General features: G+C 42.5%; 1 protein-coding gene across 2 annotated transcripts in view; it reads right to left on the reverse strand.

The window, feature by feature from the left end:
* STAB2 (stabilin 2) overlaps positions 1–17,145 on the reverse strand; it is a 92,797-nt gene that overhangs the window by 4,822 nt on the left and 70,830 nt on the right. For both annotated transcript variants that reach the window (XM_083574070.1, XM_083574069.1), the window contains exons 52-64: positions 16,941–17,033; positions 15,764–15,910; positions 13,013–13,069; positions 12,355–12,478; positions 10,671–10,820; positions 10,068–10,172; positions 9,051–9,158; positions 7,706–7,899; positions 5,999–6,140; positions 4,903–5,036; positions 3,432–3,597; positions 2,307–2,413; positions 1,569–1,688 (exon numbers count right to left, since the gene is read on the reverse strand). In XM_083574070.1, the coding sequence (XP_083430196.1) occupies positions 1,569–1,688; positions 2,307–2,413; positions 3,432–3,597; positions 4,903–5,036; positions 5,999–6,140; positions 7,706–7,899; positions 9,051–9,158; positions 10,068–10,172; positions 10,671–10,820; positions 12,355–12,478; positions 13,013–13,069; positions 15,764–15,910; positions 16,941–17,033 (1,647 nt within the window). The remainder of the gene's footprint in view (positions 1–1,568; positions 1,689–2,306; positions 2,414–3,431; positions 3,598–4,902; positions 5,037–5,998; positions 6,141–7,705; positions 7,900–9,050; positions 9,159–10,067; positions 10,173–10,670; positions 10,821–12,354; positions 12,479–13,012; positions 13,070–15,763; positions 15,911–16,940; positions 17,034–17,145) is intronic.

A 17,145-nucleotide genomic window follows, 5' to 3' on the forward strand; every position in this document is an offset into this window, starting at 1 on the left:
CACTATTTCTTGGTTAGCAGAGTCTGTAACCTGAAGTGTATGTAACCTGAAGCGTACGTAACCCGAGGTACCACTGTATTTAAAACTAGGAAAATGGCCACCATGGAAAATCCTGGCCCATTCCATCATTCTCATGGGTGATGTGTGCAGCAAGGAATGGGTTTTTGTTCACAGAGACATTTTCAATTCAACTTCATTGTTTTTATATAGCACATAGCAGAGCAATTACACAAAGTTTTCAGAGTTAACCAGAGTGACATTAATGCTTTAGATAATTTGCTATTGACTCAGGATAATATATGTAGATACAGATATATCACTCTGTCAGTTTGCTATGTGTTTTAATAATGGCAGCCAAAAACGTAGTTGCTTTTTCTGTAATGTAAGACCTGGTATCTGCTAACACAAAACCAACATAAAAACCAAGAGACTTGCATGGGTAAAAATGTAAATAATGCATTTAAAAAATGGATCAGATTTTCTACTTCCTCTGACCCTCACAGATATTTATGTTCTGCAGCAGGAATTCCTGTCCTATGGTCCATCGATAGATCTCGTGCAGGAGTATCCAAACTTTTTTCAAAGAGGGCCAGATTTGATGAAGTGAACATGCATGAGGGCCGACCAAAGTTGCTGAGGTTTTTTTAGGATTGAAGTTGTTGTTGAGTTTTTTTGGGGGGGGTTTCTCACCAAAGTTGTACAGCTTTTTAATGGAAATTTCCACAGGAAAGAAACTGCCTTAGGGGCCGGACTTTGGACATGCCTAAGGAAGGGCATTAAATCTGGTAAGTGAAAAGGCTTGCCTAAATCTTACCACCATGCAACTTAATAAATAAGGTGCTGGGAATGAGAAATGAAGAATATGGCATTTGTAGTTTGGAGAGCAACATTTTCTAGCGGGGGCCATGGTATGTAGGCAATCTAGATCTAGAAATCTTTAGCTCTAAAACCACTTAGTACAGGGGTCGCCACTGCAGTTCCCTCCAGAGATAACTGGACTCCAACTCCCATCAGTCCCAGCTAGCGTGGCCAATGATCAGGGATGATGGGAGCTGTAGCCCAAGAGCAGGCTTCCTCAACCTCGGCCCTCCAGATGTTTTGAGACTACAATTCCCATCATCCCTGACCACTGGTCCTGCTAGCTAGAGTTGATGGGAGTTGTAGTACCAAAACAGCTGGAGGGCGGAGTTTGAGGAAACCTGCCCAAGAGCATGGGGAGGGTATCATGTTGGCTACCCCTGCTCTAAAGTAATGATTCTTTCATTAGAAATGGTCAGGTCTTGAAGAGAGAGCACACATAAGGACTTATGGGTTAGCAAGGAGTGAGTCTTTATACAGAGAGATGTATTGCACCCCTGTGCAAGAGGGTCTGACTACTTAGGGATGGAGGACACAAAACTATCCATAAGTGCAGTACAAGTATTCCCCATAGGAGTGAATGGCAGCCATTCACTTCTAGGTTGTAGGACTTGCTGTCAGTTGAAAAGAGGCACTTTCTTGGATCAGCATATGTTGGCATTTTAACTCCTAGAGCTGGCATATAATAACAGTAGAATTAAGTCATTTACCTCATTTTCCTTCAGCCCGTCATTGCCTGGTACAAACAGTGTTGCGTGAGTGGATAAATTTGTGATGTATTTCAGGAACTCTTGGCCTTGCTTTGATGTGTTTGAGTAAGTCAGTATTCTCTGTGAAGGGACAGAATTTATTCTGGTGAGACGAAATCCTCAAACATAATATAGTTTTATGAAGAATTTTATTGAGATGAAAGAAGAAAGCAAAAGTACTAATTCGAGTAACGTAACTCACAAAGCAAATGGAACTTTCTTTTTTGTAATATGAGTCTGGCAAACATATGCAAATGATCCTACAATATAACATTTTCTTTATACATACAACTATCTAAGAGATTAGGCTGAACAATAGTGAATATTTGACCAAAGTAAAACAACTTTGCTATGCCTTCTCAAGAGAAAGCGTTATTTCTGGTGTGATGACATCTTATAGTTGTTCTTAGACAATTTTCATACTTCTGAGAACGAAGAAAAACTAACACAAGAAGCCTGGGATTGCAAACAATTGCTTCTTGACCTTAATTGCCAAAGGATCACATCTGATAGCCATAACATTTTACATTTTATTCATTGTCTGCTTATAGCCTATTTATTGTTCCTCTTTAAGCTAATATGATTTACTAGAAACAGAAGTGTAACAGGAATAAAGATGTTGGTTCATTTTTGAAATTTTGAGGCATATTTTATTTAATTTCAGTTTTTGGGGTGAGGTGGTCTGTTTCTGTTACTTACTGAGACGAAGTTTGTAAATTTTGACAAAGAAGTGAGGACTTGAAGCAGATTCCCACTACATGTAAATCCATCACCCACATAACCAATTTTACAGGTGCAGTTGACATCTATAAAACATAAAACAACACAATTTTAGACAGCAAGCAGAGATGAGGCTTCCATATCTAGAGAACTATCTACAATTGCAAAAAAAAAAAAAAGGAAGTGGATATCTATCTATCTATCGATCTCTCGGATCCCTATCCATCCCACTACACAATATTTGCATGCAATTCTGCCTTATACATTCATTTTTACAAGCAGTTGTTGGTAAAAAAAATAATGTATATTTGTACATTATTAGGATTAATACATGCACGTTTCTTTGCATGTTCCCCGAACATATACATTTTAGTATGTGTTTTATGGTTGGAGAGCTGCATCGCCAAATTTGGATAGGTGTGTTTTGGTTCCTGTATGGCTTCAGAAAGTGCAGATTAGGTAAATTTGCATTAAAATGTAAACCAAACTAATTTCGCGCCCCCCCCCATCAGCTACTAGTGGCAATGTAGACAATTAGGGAATCCTTCTTCATGATGCTTCACCCCCAACAACCTCCTCATTGTCTATAGACATTATTCAGACCCCAATTCGAATGCCAGAGCAGACAATATGAATATGTCAAATTGTAGAAAACCATGAAGTCTCGCTCCCCCCCCCCGGCGCCACTATCTGCAGTGTTAAAAACCAGGGGGTCAGCAACCTTTTTCAGCCTTGGGCCGGTCCACTGTCCTTCAGACCATGTGGTGGGCCAGACTATATTTTGAAGAAAAAAAAAGAACAAATTCCTATGCCCCACAAATAACTCAGAGGTGCATTTTAAATAAAAGGACGCATTCTACTCATGTAAAAACACGCTGATTTCCGGACCATCTGTGGGCCGGATTGAGAAGGCGGTTGGGCCGGATCCGGCCCCCGGGCCTTAGTTTGCTTACCCCTGGTTAAAAACTTTCCACAGTACCTCAGAAATGGCTTTGTGTCTGCTGCCAAGTTAATATGCAATGACAATATGATCTTATTAGTAGTTCTGGAAATGAACTATATTTCTGGCAAACGACATTAGGCAAAGGCACTTTTTTTTTTTACCTTTGACTCTGTAACAGTAGACATCCCATGTTTCACTCATGTTGACTTTGTACCCGTAGTCGATAATCCCAACAACTCCTCCACCGCATTTGGGGGAAGAGAAGGCAGTCGGATAGGCTACTCTTCCATTTGCCAGCCAGCCAGCAGTACATAGATGATACTTTGCCTGCCGTTAGCATATAACCATGAAACAAAGGAAAATGGGAAGTGGTGTTAACCTAATGCTACGACGGGCTTTAGGCAATGTGTGGCTAGTAGGAGGGGACACCACCCACTGCCAAAGCCCAGTGAAGCCTTGCTTTGAAGGCTGTGACTTAAGCATTGGCCTTTTTCCTGGTTCTGTCTCACATGGCCCAGTCACATGACTGGGCATTCCATTGCCAAGAAGCTTAAGACTGGGTGGGCTTTAAACATTTCCGTGCTGGGACAGAACTGCAACTGGTGCCCTCGAGTTAGCACCGGGGGGCAACCCTAGCAAAGTAGCCGGCATTGTATCGCAGCACTGGTCGATGCCTCTTGCTCCAGATTTGGAACTGTAGTGCTGTGTAAGGAAACTTGCCACCTGGGACAGAGATCTCTGGCCTTTCCTAGAATCATATGCACGTTCTTTCAGCCTGAGTTGGGAAAGAGAGGTAACGGGGAGAGATTTGCATGCAGTCTGAGAGGCAGGCTTGCTATACTATGCCGCATTTGCCAAGCGAAAGGTCCCATGGCAATTAGGACGGCACACACTCGTGACCAGTCTCTGTGCATCAGTACAGGTGTTTGCACACTTCCAGCTAAGACTTACTGCATTCCAAAAGGCTCAAGGACCTCATTCACTTACAAGTTCTGTCAAAACAGGCTCGTGCATTCCCTTGCGCAGGATACTACAGTGGTACCTCGGTTCTTGAACGTAATCCATTCCAGAAGCCTGTTCGGCTTCCGAAATGTCCAGAAACTGAGGTGTGGCATCCCATTGGTTGCAAGAGCTTCTTGCACTCAGCGGAAGCCGCGTCGCATGTTTGAGTTCCGAAAAATGTTCAAAAACAGAAGCATTTATTTTTGGTTTTTCGGTGTTCGAGAACCAAAATGTAACGCACGACAACAGAGGTGTTTGGGAACCGAGGTACCACTGTACTGACCCAGTTCTGATCTGGACTGGTAAAAATACGGTGTGTTTATTATAGCACTGACTTGCATATGCACAGGACTCATGTTTGTTATTTGAATAAAGAAGCCAAAATACGAAAGGGAGTTTTTTGTGTGAACCAGCTCTGGTGCTATTTTTTTAAACAGGTTGCAGCAACAGTCAATATTGTACTTATTTGAATGTTTTCCTACGTACTTCTTTTCCTTCAAAAGAAACTAGATGTATTCCTGATGGCACTTGTCCTTTACAACTTATTCTCCTGGCAGCTGAGTCTCTCTGTTCAGTTCAAGCATATGTTAGTTATCTGCCTTGCCTGCAAGTGGAAATAAGCATCGTTACCTGTTGCGCATAGACAAGCTGAGTGTAAGTAGCCATTGTGGCTCCTTCATCTGCGCAGGTCTTGTTTGCTGCGTCGTAAGTCATTTTATACCGACCCTTTGGAGAACGTACATGAAAAACTCCAACAGTAGTATCTGGAAGGAAGAATGGAGCAAACCCCAAAATCAACCCTTTCCATTATACAGTTTTATACCCACATTTCCATTTCACAGTGTATCCTGAATATACAGGGTTTGGTTTTCTAGACGTCTTGTGGATAATTATATCTTGGATCATGAACTGGCCCCTCATGGTCCTACCCAAAATGCTTTCAAGTAGCAATAAGAAGATTGAGTGCTTCAAAGACACACCCCTCCTTTGTCAACTCAATCTATTGTTAGTCAGGCAAAGAATACTGATTGTATGCAATAAATCGCTCAAAACATAGTCAAAACAAAAACCTAACATGTAGCTTTTTATATCTAAAATACGGTAATGTAGTCCAATAACATCTGTGGAACCAAAGCTGATCTAGAGATGTCTTCTCTCAGCTGGTATCTTCCAGCTGGACTGGAACTCTCACCATTGGCCATGCTGCCTGATGGGAGTTGCAGACTAACAGTTGTATGAAGGACCATAGTTCCCTTCCTCTGGTCTAGAGAAAAGCACATTCACCAATACTACAGACACTGAACATCTATAACAGGGGTCAGCAACCTAAGGCCCATGGGCCGGAAGCAGCCCGTGGAGGTTGTTTGACTGGCCCCCAAGCCGCCCCCGAACAAAGCTGCCAGCTTGCGTGCTGCGCTAAACCAGCACAGCGCGGCATGGGGACTTGCTTCCGCAGCACCGAAAATCATGTCTGCGCAGACACAGAAATTTGTGGGGGGATCTCCGTGGAACCAATCCGTCCCAGGCAAGATAAACCTTGCTGACCCCTGATCTATAATGTAGCAAATTTCCCATTTAAGTTGCTTTGGGTAGCTATGGCAGGATTTAAAAGAATTATAGGACTATGTAATTCTGAGAAGTCTAGGCTCATGAGAGTTATGGAACAGTCTTAATTTTTTTTAATTCACAATCACTATAATTGTGTGCCTGCTTGTGGTGCACTGACCTTGGAAATGGAGATCGGCACAGTTGGCATCAGCATGGCATTGCCCGTTATCTTGCAAACATCTGTCTACCGGTAGCTGTTTCACCTCACAATCAATTCCATCGCCAATGTAGTTATCTTTGCATTGACACTTGCGCATATTCTGGGAGAGAAATTTGCAATGAAACTGCATAAACATTGAAAGCTGCCTTACAAGAGTCAGGCCACTGTGTCCATCTAAATCAGTATTGCCTACACTGACTGGCATCAGCTCTCCAGGGTTTCTGGCAGAGGACATTCCCAGCCCTACTTGGAGATGCCACTGGGGACTGAACTGGGGACTGCAAGGCAGATGCTCTACCACTGAGCTATAGCCTTCCCCCCTAGGTTGTAAACACTTCAGCACGGATATTATGGCATACTGTCCATTCAAGAAGAAGGGGAGTATGTGTGTGTAAGATCCTTTGTATCTACCACTGTTTTTGAGCATCTCGGAAGCTGAACATTTCAGTTTTCGAACGCCGAAAACCCAGAAGTAATTGCTTCTGTTTTCAAACGCACCTCGGAAGTCAAACAGCTTCCGCTGCATATTTCTCAATTTTCTCAATGAAATTTGCAGACTACCCTTTGTGCCTCGGTTTTCAAACGTTTCGAAAGTCGAACGGTCTTCCGGAACAGATTGCGTTGAAAACCAAAGTTCCACTGTAACAGTACAGGAGGGAAACTGACTAATGTTTTGCAGACTGTATTAAGTCCCCTCAGCAGCTGGAACCGAACATGATATTTTCAGACCAACCATGCAGTTCTCTTTCAGGGTAAAAATACTCATAGTGCTGCCACCAGAAGGCAGATCTTTGGGGCAGAATAGGCAGGAGGGCCCTCAAACACAGGAGGGCAGGCTCACACACTGCCATCTAAAAAGCGCTGGCTCCATAAGACCATTCAGTCCAAATCTAAAACTACCTAATTGCACTACTGCAGACTTAAAGGCACATCCACAGAGTTTTCATTTCATGCACACACTGTTTCTATCTCCCCTTCCCCCGGTCTAGAGCACAGGGAAATGCTGGCCGTGGTTTATTGCATGTTATGATTATTTTATGATTACCTTATTTTTCACTCTATAAGACTCGCCCGACCATAAGATGCACCTAGTTTTTGGAGGAGGAAAACAAGAAGAAAAAAAAATCTGAATCCCAGAAGCCAGAACAGCAAGAGGGATTGCTGGGCAGCAATCCCTCTTGCTGTTCTGGCTTCAGCGATAGCTGCGCAGCCTGCATTCACTCCATAAGACGCACACACATTTCCCCTTACTTTTTATGAGGGAAAAAGTGTGTCTTATAGAGTGAAAAACACGGTACATTCTGTAAGCTACTTTGCAGACCCAATGGGCTAAAATGTGGTTTACAATCTGCAGTATGTATGACTGACCAGAATAGTTAGGAGGGTGGGGAGGGATACACTTAGCTTTTCCTGGGACACTTCCAAAGTTTTGTTAGGGGCTAAGAGAGCACAACTGCAAATGTGGGCAAATGATGCTATCTGAACAGTTCCCTTAATACCAGTGAGAGAAACAGCCTCTTGGACAGGGTTTTGGAATCTGTGGCCTTCCAGATGTTGTTTCACCCCCATCATCCTCAGACAGCATGGTCAACAGTGATGGGAGTCCAGCAACGTTTGGAAGGTCATACATTGCCTAGGACAAGGTGAAAGACTCTTAACACTTACAGGTCCCGTCTTGGTGCAAATTGCATGTTCATGGCAACCACCATTAAACCCATCGGTGCAAGGGTTGATAGCCCTGCAGGTGTGCCCGTCCCCTTTGTATCCTCTCTGACATGTGCAATTGACTTGCACACCAGTTTGTACACATTCTGCATTCTTATGGCAGCCACCGTTGGTTTTCTTACAAAGATCCTCAGCTGCAAAGCAAAAAACACAGATAGATAGATATAGATAGTTGATAGATAGATAGATAGATAGATGATAGATAGATAGATAGATAGACAGATAGATAGATAGATGATAGCTCTTGAATATGGAAGTTTTACGCTATTATTGCAAGTTACTGATAGAGCAGTCCTCCAGGCATTATTCTATTCCTTTATATTGAAGTGAGATTTTTTGGCCCCCCAAAGAATGAGAAAATACAGAGTATTTCTGGCAGTATCTGAATGTTATGATACCTTGTGCCTACAATCGTGACACCAAATGCCTGGATTTACCCTAGGGAGAAGCAAATGTTCCGTCTGTCCTCTACATTGGGGTAGATCTATGCCCTTAGTGTGCTCTTCCCCTGCTCTTACTGGACCAGCTATGGAATGGGAAGAACTTTAGTGATCAGATGCCTCTCTAAAAGTCAAAGGCTAGGAAGGAAAGGACAGAGCTAAAACGAACCGCTAAACCTGGCTCAATTTGTTGAGTTAAATACCACATCAAAGCTTGCAGCCATTGCAACAAGGAAACAAACTCAAAAAGACAGAAATCCCTTCAAATACTACAAAGCTAGAGAAGTCTGCCAGTCTGAGCTTGTGCTTGAAGATTCTCTCCCTTTCCTTTCCCTTCCACTCCCAAACAGATGATCTGAGCTGCCAGATCTGACAGTCAGGTAGGTGTGCGAGAGAGACTAAACACTCTTCCCTAGCAGGTGATCAGTGCTTCAGAGCTAATAATCACCTGACTGGAACACCCAGAAGCACAGAAGTGGGTCCCCCTCCCCTTTAATATTCCAGGAAGAGGGGATTTATAAGTATAACCTTATGTTTTGGCTGTGGAGACCAGCCTCAGAATATCATGGGCAATTAGGCTAAAGTAAGTAGGCTGTCATTATGAATAATTCGTTGTAAGCACAAAATATTGGCTTGCTTTGTGCAGAGTGGATCCAGGCCCCCTTAATGCCACACTAAAATACATGTATTTGTGGAATTCACGGATACATTCATATTTTATCACATTACATAGGAACTGCACGAGGGCCAGAAAATAGGGGTGTGTAAGTAAACATGGTGGAAGATTTCAATTAAAATACATTCCTTCAATTTTATTAGTAGCTGATCTTTCCGGTTGATTTTACCTGTACACGTGATTCCATCTCCATTATAGTATGGTTTGCACTGACAGATGTTTTGCTCTTGGCAAACAGCATTAATGGAACAGTTGGGTGAACACTCGGGAGTTAAAGCTGTGAAGAAAATTAGAACCATTACCCACATTCAAACTTTTCTCATTGTCTCAAGACTGAGGAAAGAATCCTAAACAAAGAAACTGGAGGTGTGGCCTGAATTGCATCCCTGTGCACTGAATCAAAGTAAATACCTCAGATACACTTGCAGTAAACTGTTTTAGTTCAGGGACAGGGAAATCCATGGAGGCCGGCTATATCTGGAGGGGCACCAGTCCCAGCCGGCATAGCCTATGGTCAGGGGTGATGGGAGCCATCATCCAGCAACTATCTGGCACAGGTTCCCCACTTCTATTTTCTCTTTCACTCCCATTTTAATCCTTGATTAATGTATTGCAATGACTGTTATGGTTAAAACAATAAAAAAGACTGACTATTTCAGATGTCAACATTACAGTTATCCTTCTCAAACAAATCTACAATTGTTTTGAGGGATATGATAGAGGAGTGATGATAGCAAATGTGTTGTTAACATTGTTTATATTTATATATCAGCTTTAGTTTTTCTATTTGTTTTATAACTTTTGTTGCATTTCTCTTGCCTTCACAACAGGCCTATGAGGCGGGTCATTCAACTAATAACCGTTCACAGGGTAGATGCACCCTAAATGGTTGATGAGGAGTAATTATTTTACTCCATTAAATGTTGGTTATAACATCTCAAGCATATTTACCAGAAACAAAGAGCCACTGAAATGAGAGAATTAATTCTGACTGGGCTACCTCTCTTATAGAACCACATCACGAATGAGAATATGCAAAGAATCTTGATTTCTTTAAGTTTATCAGTTATTTGTATGGAAAATATGGTGAAGACTATTTTAATTAGCCAACAGCTCTAAAAAGTAATGGCGAGATGAAATCTACTCTGCAGGCTACAACGTTCTCCCTACTGTTAAAGAGTCAGACCGATTTTGGTTTCACAGAGCTGTCCGGTCCATCCAGTTTCACAGAAGCACCGTCCTGATCCATAAATTCCTTCATCGCACTGTCCATGTGATGTGCACTCACAGGCTGTAAACAGAAAGTTGTTGGATGATTAGGAGATGGATTATAAGAAGGAGCTTGATGCAACCCAAAAACGTATGAACACTAGCTGGTCCTAGCAAAAGCGTTTTCCCACTGTCCCTTATAATTAGAGAAGTTGCAGCCCTTGAAGATGGGGCATGTGAAAGGGGTCCATACCGCATTTTTCACTCCTGCACAAATAAACAGCCTAGGTTAGGCTGAGCCTAGAAGGTCTGAAGTCAGGTCTCCCAAGTTCAGCTAAGACACACTCCGCAACCACTAACAGGATGGGAACCTCTGACCCTGCAGATGTTGTTGCACTCCATCTTCTATCAGCTCCAGCCAGCATGGCCAACAGTGAAGGATGATGGGAGTTGTAGTCCAACAGTTTCTGGAGGGTGGCAGGTTCTCCACCCCTGAAACTAAACCATGCTACCCCTTATAGTCTGACAAAAGGTTACACAAGTAAAGGGCTTAACAGAACGACAACCACGTGAAACCTACATTTGCAATCCAAGCCATATCTTCCCGGCATACAGAGCTCACACGAAGTCCCATTGAAGCCAGCATTGCATGTACATTCTCCCGTGCCAGCATATTCTTCATCACATGAACCACGGTTATTACATGGAGTTTCTGACCCTCCTGGGCAGGCTGGGAAGCAGAAAATGGCAACGAGTCAGTCTTTGTAAGAACTATCCCCAAGGTGGCTATTTTATTACTTATTGGGTTAGGACTCCACAGCTCAGAGAGTTAGATCTATTTAGGCACACAGAGCTAAGGTGATAATCTTCCCTGAAACAATATTATGGCTTAGGTTCCAAATATATTAATTCATTATTATTTGATTTCTTACTACCCTTCATCATAAGGTCCCAGTGTGGGTTGCAGTGATGTAACAATGCAAAATTAAAATAAATTATAACAATTTACATTCAAAATAATAGGGTGGATGTTAAGACTATATGGGCATGTCCTCTTGGTAGTGTTGCATTTATTTTGGCAAGCCACGAGAGAGCATTCTCAACGCAGGCACTCCAGTTATGGAAATTTATAGTTTATGACACCAACTTGAAACTTATTTTCCACCCAGGCTTTTGTCTGAAGTTTTGTCTCCTATGCACCTTTGCATCAGTACTGTTTGATGGTTGTGGCGATTCTTATAGACCTGTTATTTAACTGTACAGAAGGCTTTTGGCAACAAAACCCTTTAAAATCTATTTACAAGAGGCAATAATGGGAAAAGTATGCCAGCAGCAGGTACTCTAGGCTGCATCAGAAGAAGTTTAGTGCCCCATTCAAGGTCTGCCTTGGTCAGACCACACACAGAATATTGTGTCCAGTTCTGGGCACCACAGTTTAAGAAGAACATGGGCAAGCTGGAACATGTGCAGAGGAGGGCAACCAAAATGATCAAGGGTCTGGAAACCAAGCCTTATGAGGAGCGGTTGAGGGAGTTGGATATGCTTAGCTTGAATAAGAAGAGGAGACTGAGCGGAGATATGATAGTCATCTTTAAAAATCTTAAGGGCTGTCATACGGAAGATGGAGCAAACTTGTTTTCTCCTGCTCCGGAGGGGAGGACCCAAACCAATGGGTTCAAGTTACAAGAAAGGCCATTGCAACTAAAAACCAGGAAAAACTTTTGGACAGTGAATGCTGTTCAACAGCAGAACAGACTCCCTCAGAAGGTGGTTGACTTTCCTTCATTGCAGGTGTTTAAGCAGGGTTTGGATGGCCATCTGTCATGGATGCTTTAAGTGAGATTCCTGCATTGCAGGGGGTTGGGCAACATGACCCTCAGGATACCTTCCAACTCTGTAATTCTCTGATTCTGTGAAAAACGTTTCCATATCACTTTAAACACTCTGGACCACCCCTCTGCCATCTGTTTCTGCCACATGCTGCCTGGTGGTTGCTAAGCCAACTCTCCCGTTCAAGAGTCAGAACAGACGATATGTAGGAAGCCTATCCCAGTTTTCTTTTTTAGGCAGCCATAAAGGGATCCAATGTTGACTGTAAAAGTTGTGCTGGGAAAGGGGATGTTTAACCTTTCCCCCCTCATGTTGTTATCTAGACCTAAATTGCTCCCCCTTCCCACACTGCTAATAGCATCACTGAGAAAGATATATAAGCACAGGAGCCCTTCTCAGAAGTTTCTCAAGTGTTTGATCCCAGGAAATCTTACCTTGACATTCATTCCCAAAGTAGCCCTTGCAACAGTGTGGTATCCTGACCATCATAGAACAATCCTTCTGACACCCTTTCAAGATCCTGTGGTTGAGAATGTAAGTACATCTCTTCACCTCTCCCTTACGGTTTCATATTTAGAAATGGGGGGAAAAGAGAATGGACAAAACAAAGAAATCAGGAAATTCAATAAAGGCACCATAGGACAAGGTATTCATAACGCCCCTACCAGCCCTCACAGAATGGCTTAGAATCATAATGTTGGAAGGAATCTCAAAGGTCATCTAAATCCAACTCCCTGAAGTGTGAAAGCACGTTTTGCCTCCCCAAAGGAATCCTGGTAACTGTAGTTTACCCCTTACAGAACTACAGTTACCAGCACTCATAACAAACTACAGTTCCCAGGATTCTGTGGTGTGGGAAAATGTGCTTCATATGTATGGTGTGTAAGTAGCTCTGAAAGCTTATGATTGAGGGAGTGAGAAAGGAACCACCGAGCTATTTTATAATTCATATGTAGGTTACAGAGCTTCCAAGTCCTTTTGATACCTCCTTTGCTGTATAAGCTTGTTTGTTTAAAATGTAGCTATTTTCCAAAATATTTTATTACAACTTGTCGGTTAAATTTTGACTCATAAGTGTAGAACTGTAATTACCGTCACTTTAGATCCAGTAGGGCACCGAGGAGTTATGTAACAAGCAGTGCAGTCTCCCTGAAGAGAAAGAGAAATACACTTTTTCTGTCAGAAGACTAAAACTCCCCAAAGCTAGCTAGGATTAAAAACCACACTTAATTATTAAAATAACTATACAAATGCAATATATAATCTAATTAGCACTAGGAACTGACATTGTAAACTTCATTTCCTACAATTTTTTTAAACAAGTCTCTTACCAAAGCTATATTTACTAATATATACCTGAGTGAATGAGTGAGTGTATCAGTAAGTTCCACAGCTGAAGGGTCCCCATGAATTCAGTTGTACCTCTATACAGAGCCTATGCTCACAGAGCTTATACAGTGGACGCTCGGGCTGCGAACATGATCCATGCGGGATGCACGTTTGCAACCCGCAGCATTCACAACCCACAGCGCCATGTCCGTGCACGCACGGGTTGCAATTTGGCGCTTCTGCGGATGTGTGGCCACCAAAACCCGGAAGTAACCCGTTCTGATACTTCCGGGTTTCGGCAGTACGTAACGCGAAAAAACGCAACCTGAAGCGTCTGTAACCCAAGGTATGACTGTATGCACAAAGTTTATATGAGCACAATCAGGACCAAGCAAAAAGCAAGCCCAATAAATCAAACATTAATGAATAGGTAAAAAAAGGTAAAGGACCCCTGGATGGTTAAGTCCAGTTAAAGGTGACTATGGGGTGCCGCCTTCATCTCGCTTTCAGGCCGAGGGAGCCAGCGTTTGTCTACAGACAGCTTTCAGGGTCATGTGGCCAGCATGACTAAACTGTTTCTGGTGCAATGGAACACCGTGATGGAAACCAGAGTGCACAGAAATGCCGTTTACCTTCCCACCACAGCAGTACTTATTTATCTACTTGCACTGGCGTGCTTTCAAACTGCTAGGTTGGCAGGAGCTGGGACAGAGCAACGGGAGCTCACCCCATTGTGAGGATTTGAACCACTGACCTGATCTGAAAGCCCAAGAGGCTCAGTGGTTTGGACCACAGCACCACCCGCGCCCCTATTTGTACAATAGTGTTTTAGAGGCCTAAAACACAGCTTCTCAATTCCCAATTTCTTAGTCACTTCGGTAAAAGAAAATACATTTCTGATTCAACAACAGTCCTCTTCAGTAGTGCAAAGAGTGTCTAATGAATGCATGGGGGTGGAGGGAGAGAAGATTGTCATTGCAGTGGTAAGACTTTGCCCACAAGCTGCACATATTAATTTGAATGCCAGTGTTGCGGCCCACAACCTGGGGACTTTGCAATGTGCAACAGAGTACTCGGATGAGGTTCAGGCTACTTCCTTGGTGCTAGAACTGCCAGTACCTCATACAGAGCCTTCTCTGCAAAAGGACACAATCCTGCCACCATTCTTAGACTCAGAGGGGTAGGTCTGTCTCCGAAGCCTCACAGACTCCAAGACTAAAAAACAAGATGAAGACATTTTAACCAGCCAACCAGCTCCTTCAGGTTAGAGGAACATGCTACATTCTAAGCCTGGTCAATCTACATAAAGCTGCAGGGACTCCACCTTTAGTAGAGCTCCATGGAACTGTCTAAGGTCCTGCATGTTTCCTTTCGGCCTGGCATTCATGCTCCCACTGAACTGCACAGAGCCTGTGCATGTACAGTTGTATGCATGTTTGTGTCTGTCTTCAGGTAACTCAGTGAATAAGATGGTTCAATACATTTCGCTGGCTGAGGTGGACCAAGTCAAGGTGCATAGTACTCAAAGCCAGTTAAGGTATTTTGGCACCACAGGCAGAGAATCCCACTAGTACCTCTTTGCTGTCCACTCACAGACATTCTGGCTTGTGGTGGCTGTATCATTCCGCCTAAGGGCAGGGCCTGTGTATAGGTCACTGGGATGGGGGTGCCAGGCAAATAGATTATTCTTAAATAATCTATTGAATTTAAACTGTGGGATGTGAGTCATTTTATTTGTTACTTTGTTGTGTGTGTGTGTGTATATACATATACATATACATATACATATACATATACATATACATATATATATGTTGTTGTTGTTTAGTCGTTTAGTCGTGTCCAACTCTTCATGACCCCATATATATATATCTGTGATCCTCAGCTGGAGTGGTATAGAAATTTAATAAATAAGTATCAGTGTATTGCCACTTTCCTCTCAGGCACAGACATTCCTTGAACACACCTTAAATGACAGAACAGAGAAAAAAATCCCATATGAATCATATTGGGTTTTTCCCAATACTTCAACATTTATAAAATCCTGGAAATATAGAACATGGAATAACTGAGAAATGAAATCTAGCCCAGTACAACTTTTTCAGTTGTGCAATAAAATGGAGAAGTAGGCAGAGAAAATTCTTAAACATCTCTCTATTATTATTTCTAGTCAAGGACAATAACTAAAGATATTCAAAACGGCAAAACAGCAAATGCATTTCGCTATCTAAATTAAGCAACATTCAAAAGTAGGCAGTAAGAAGCAGATTAAATACACTGAGTTTAATTGAACCAAATCCACTTGAACTGAATAAGACTTCTGAGTATGCACATACTGAGCTGCATTATTTAGGCTGTGATCTAGAGCTCCAGTGTACAGCAAAAGGTCCTGCGTATGCAGGATTCCCTTGTACATGCAGGAGGTATGTATACATATTGGAGCACTCACAGATGTAAGGGCACTGGATTAGTTCTGAAATTCAGAAGGCAACAAAAATCCATAGGAGGACTGACCGGAATATTAGAAGAGATAAAGGTGTCACATCGACCTCCAAGGACAGGATCTGTTAACATGCAGTCAATACCATAAGCGATGCCACCATCAAACTCAATATGCCTTTGTACAATCTTACACCTTCTTTCATTGAGGAACAGGTCACCCTGAAGGAGAAAGTTATAATAAAGTTATCACTGCTTCAGCAGGAGGCCTATTAGATAGTGAAAACAGGAAGAATAAATATAAATTGGAGTCAGATTGTTGGTTTGTTTTTTAACATATTTACAAAGAATCCCAAAGCCAACACCTCTTGCGTAATATCTGCTTATCTATTTATATGACATGTTTCAATACCAATGCTTTCAGAGATGCTATGTATCTTATTATACTGTTTTGTTTGCTGCCACTGACATTTTAATGTTGCTTTTTTATTGTTTTATGGATATTATGTTTTGTTGCTTTAAGCTGCCCAGAGAACACTGATATTGAGCAGCATAAAATCCTTAAATGGCACTATTTTTATGCAATTAGTTGTTTCATTAATGCAAAACAACTATGGGTGCTTCTGGAGAAAGTCTATGAACTAGATCTGGGGTAGGCAATGCAGATGTTGCTGGACTACAGCCCATCACTGTATGCTGACCATGCTGGCCAGGGCTGATGGGGGACGGAATCCAACAACATTGGATACCCCGATCCATCTCAATCTGATTTCTGATGGGAGTTTGGTCACCCTCTTGGTCACCTGATTTGACAGCCTGTGCTGACGAAGAGATTGGGGCAATGTAACACTCTTGATTCTCTGGACCTCTCAGTGGATTTCAAAGACATTGATCTTGGTTATTCTTCTGGACTGCCTTCTGGGGGCTGTACAGTGGTTCCATTCCTTTCACCTTTCCTGTGGAAAGCTTCACTTTTCCACGGTTTGAAGAAGGATGACTATCGTTCCCTCCCTATGGAAGTTGCCCTACAATATTCTGCAGGGCTCTTCCCCACCCTGGTCTACACCGTTTGGCAAGCCACCTTCTAAGTTTCAGAATGGAGTCTTTCCCAGCTCCACCTGGATTGAACCTAGGACTTATTGTATGTGAAGCCATATGTTCTGCCACAGAGCTATGTCCCTTCCCCCAAAGTATGATGATGGGATTATGGGGCTGGAGTGGTCAAAACACCATGGATTAGCCAAACACTCACAGTATTGCTGTCATCATTGCCACATATCACACTGAGATCAGAACCTTGAAGAGTCTTCAGTGAAGTAGACCTAGGGAGGTCACAGGCTAAAATCTGTGGAAGAGATCAGGAAAAACAAGAGAGAAAAAGGAGGAGACTGCACTGGTGCTGTTTTGTTTTTAAAAAAATTATAAATCATCTAGAAATGTTGCACTGAAATGTTGTA

The sequence above is a fragment of the Podarcis filfolensis genome, assembly GCF_964270895.1.
Source record: "Podarcis filfolensis genome assembly, chromosome: 10".
NCBI lineage: Eukaryota > Metazoa > Chordata > Lepidosauria > Squamata > Lacertidae > Podarcis > Podarcis filfolensis.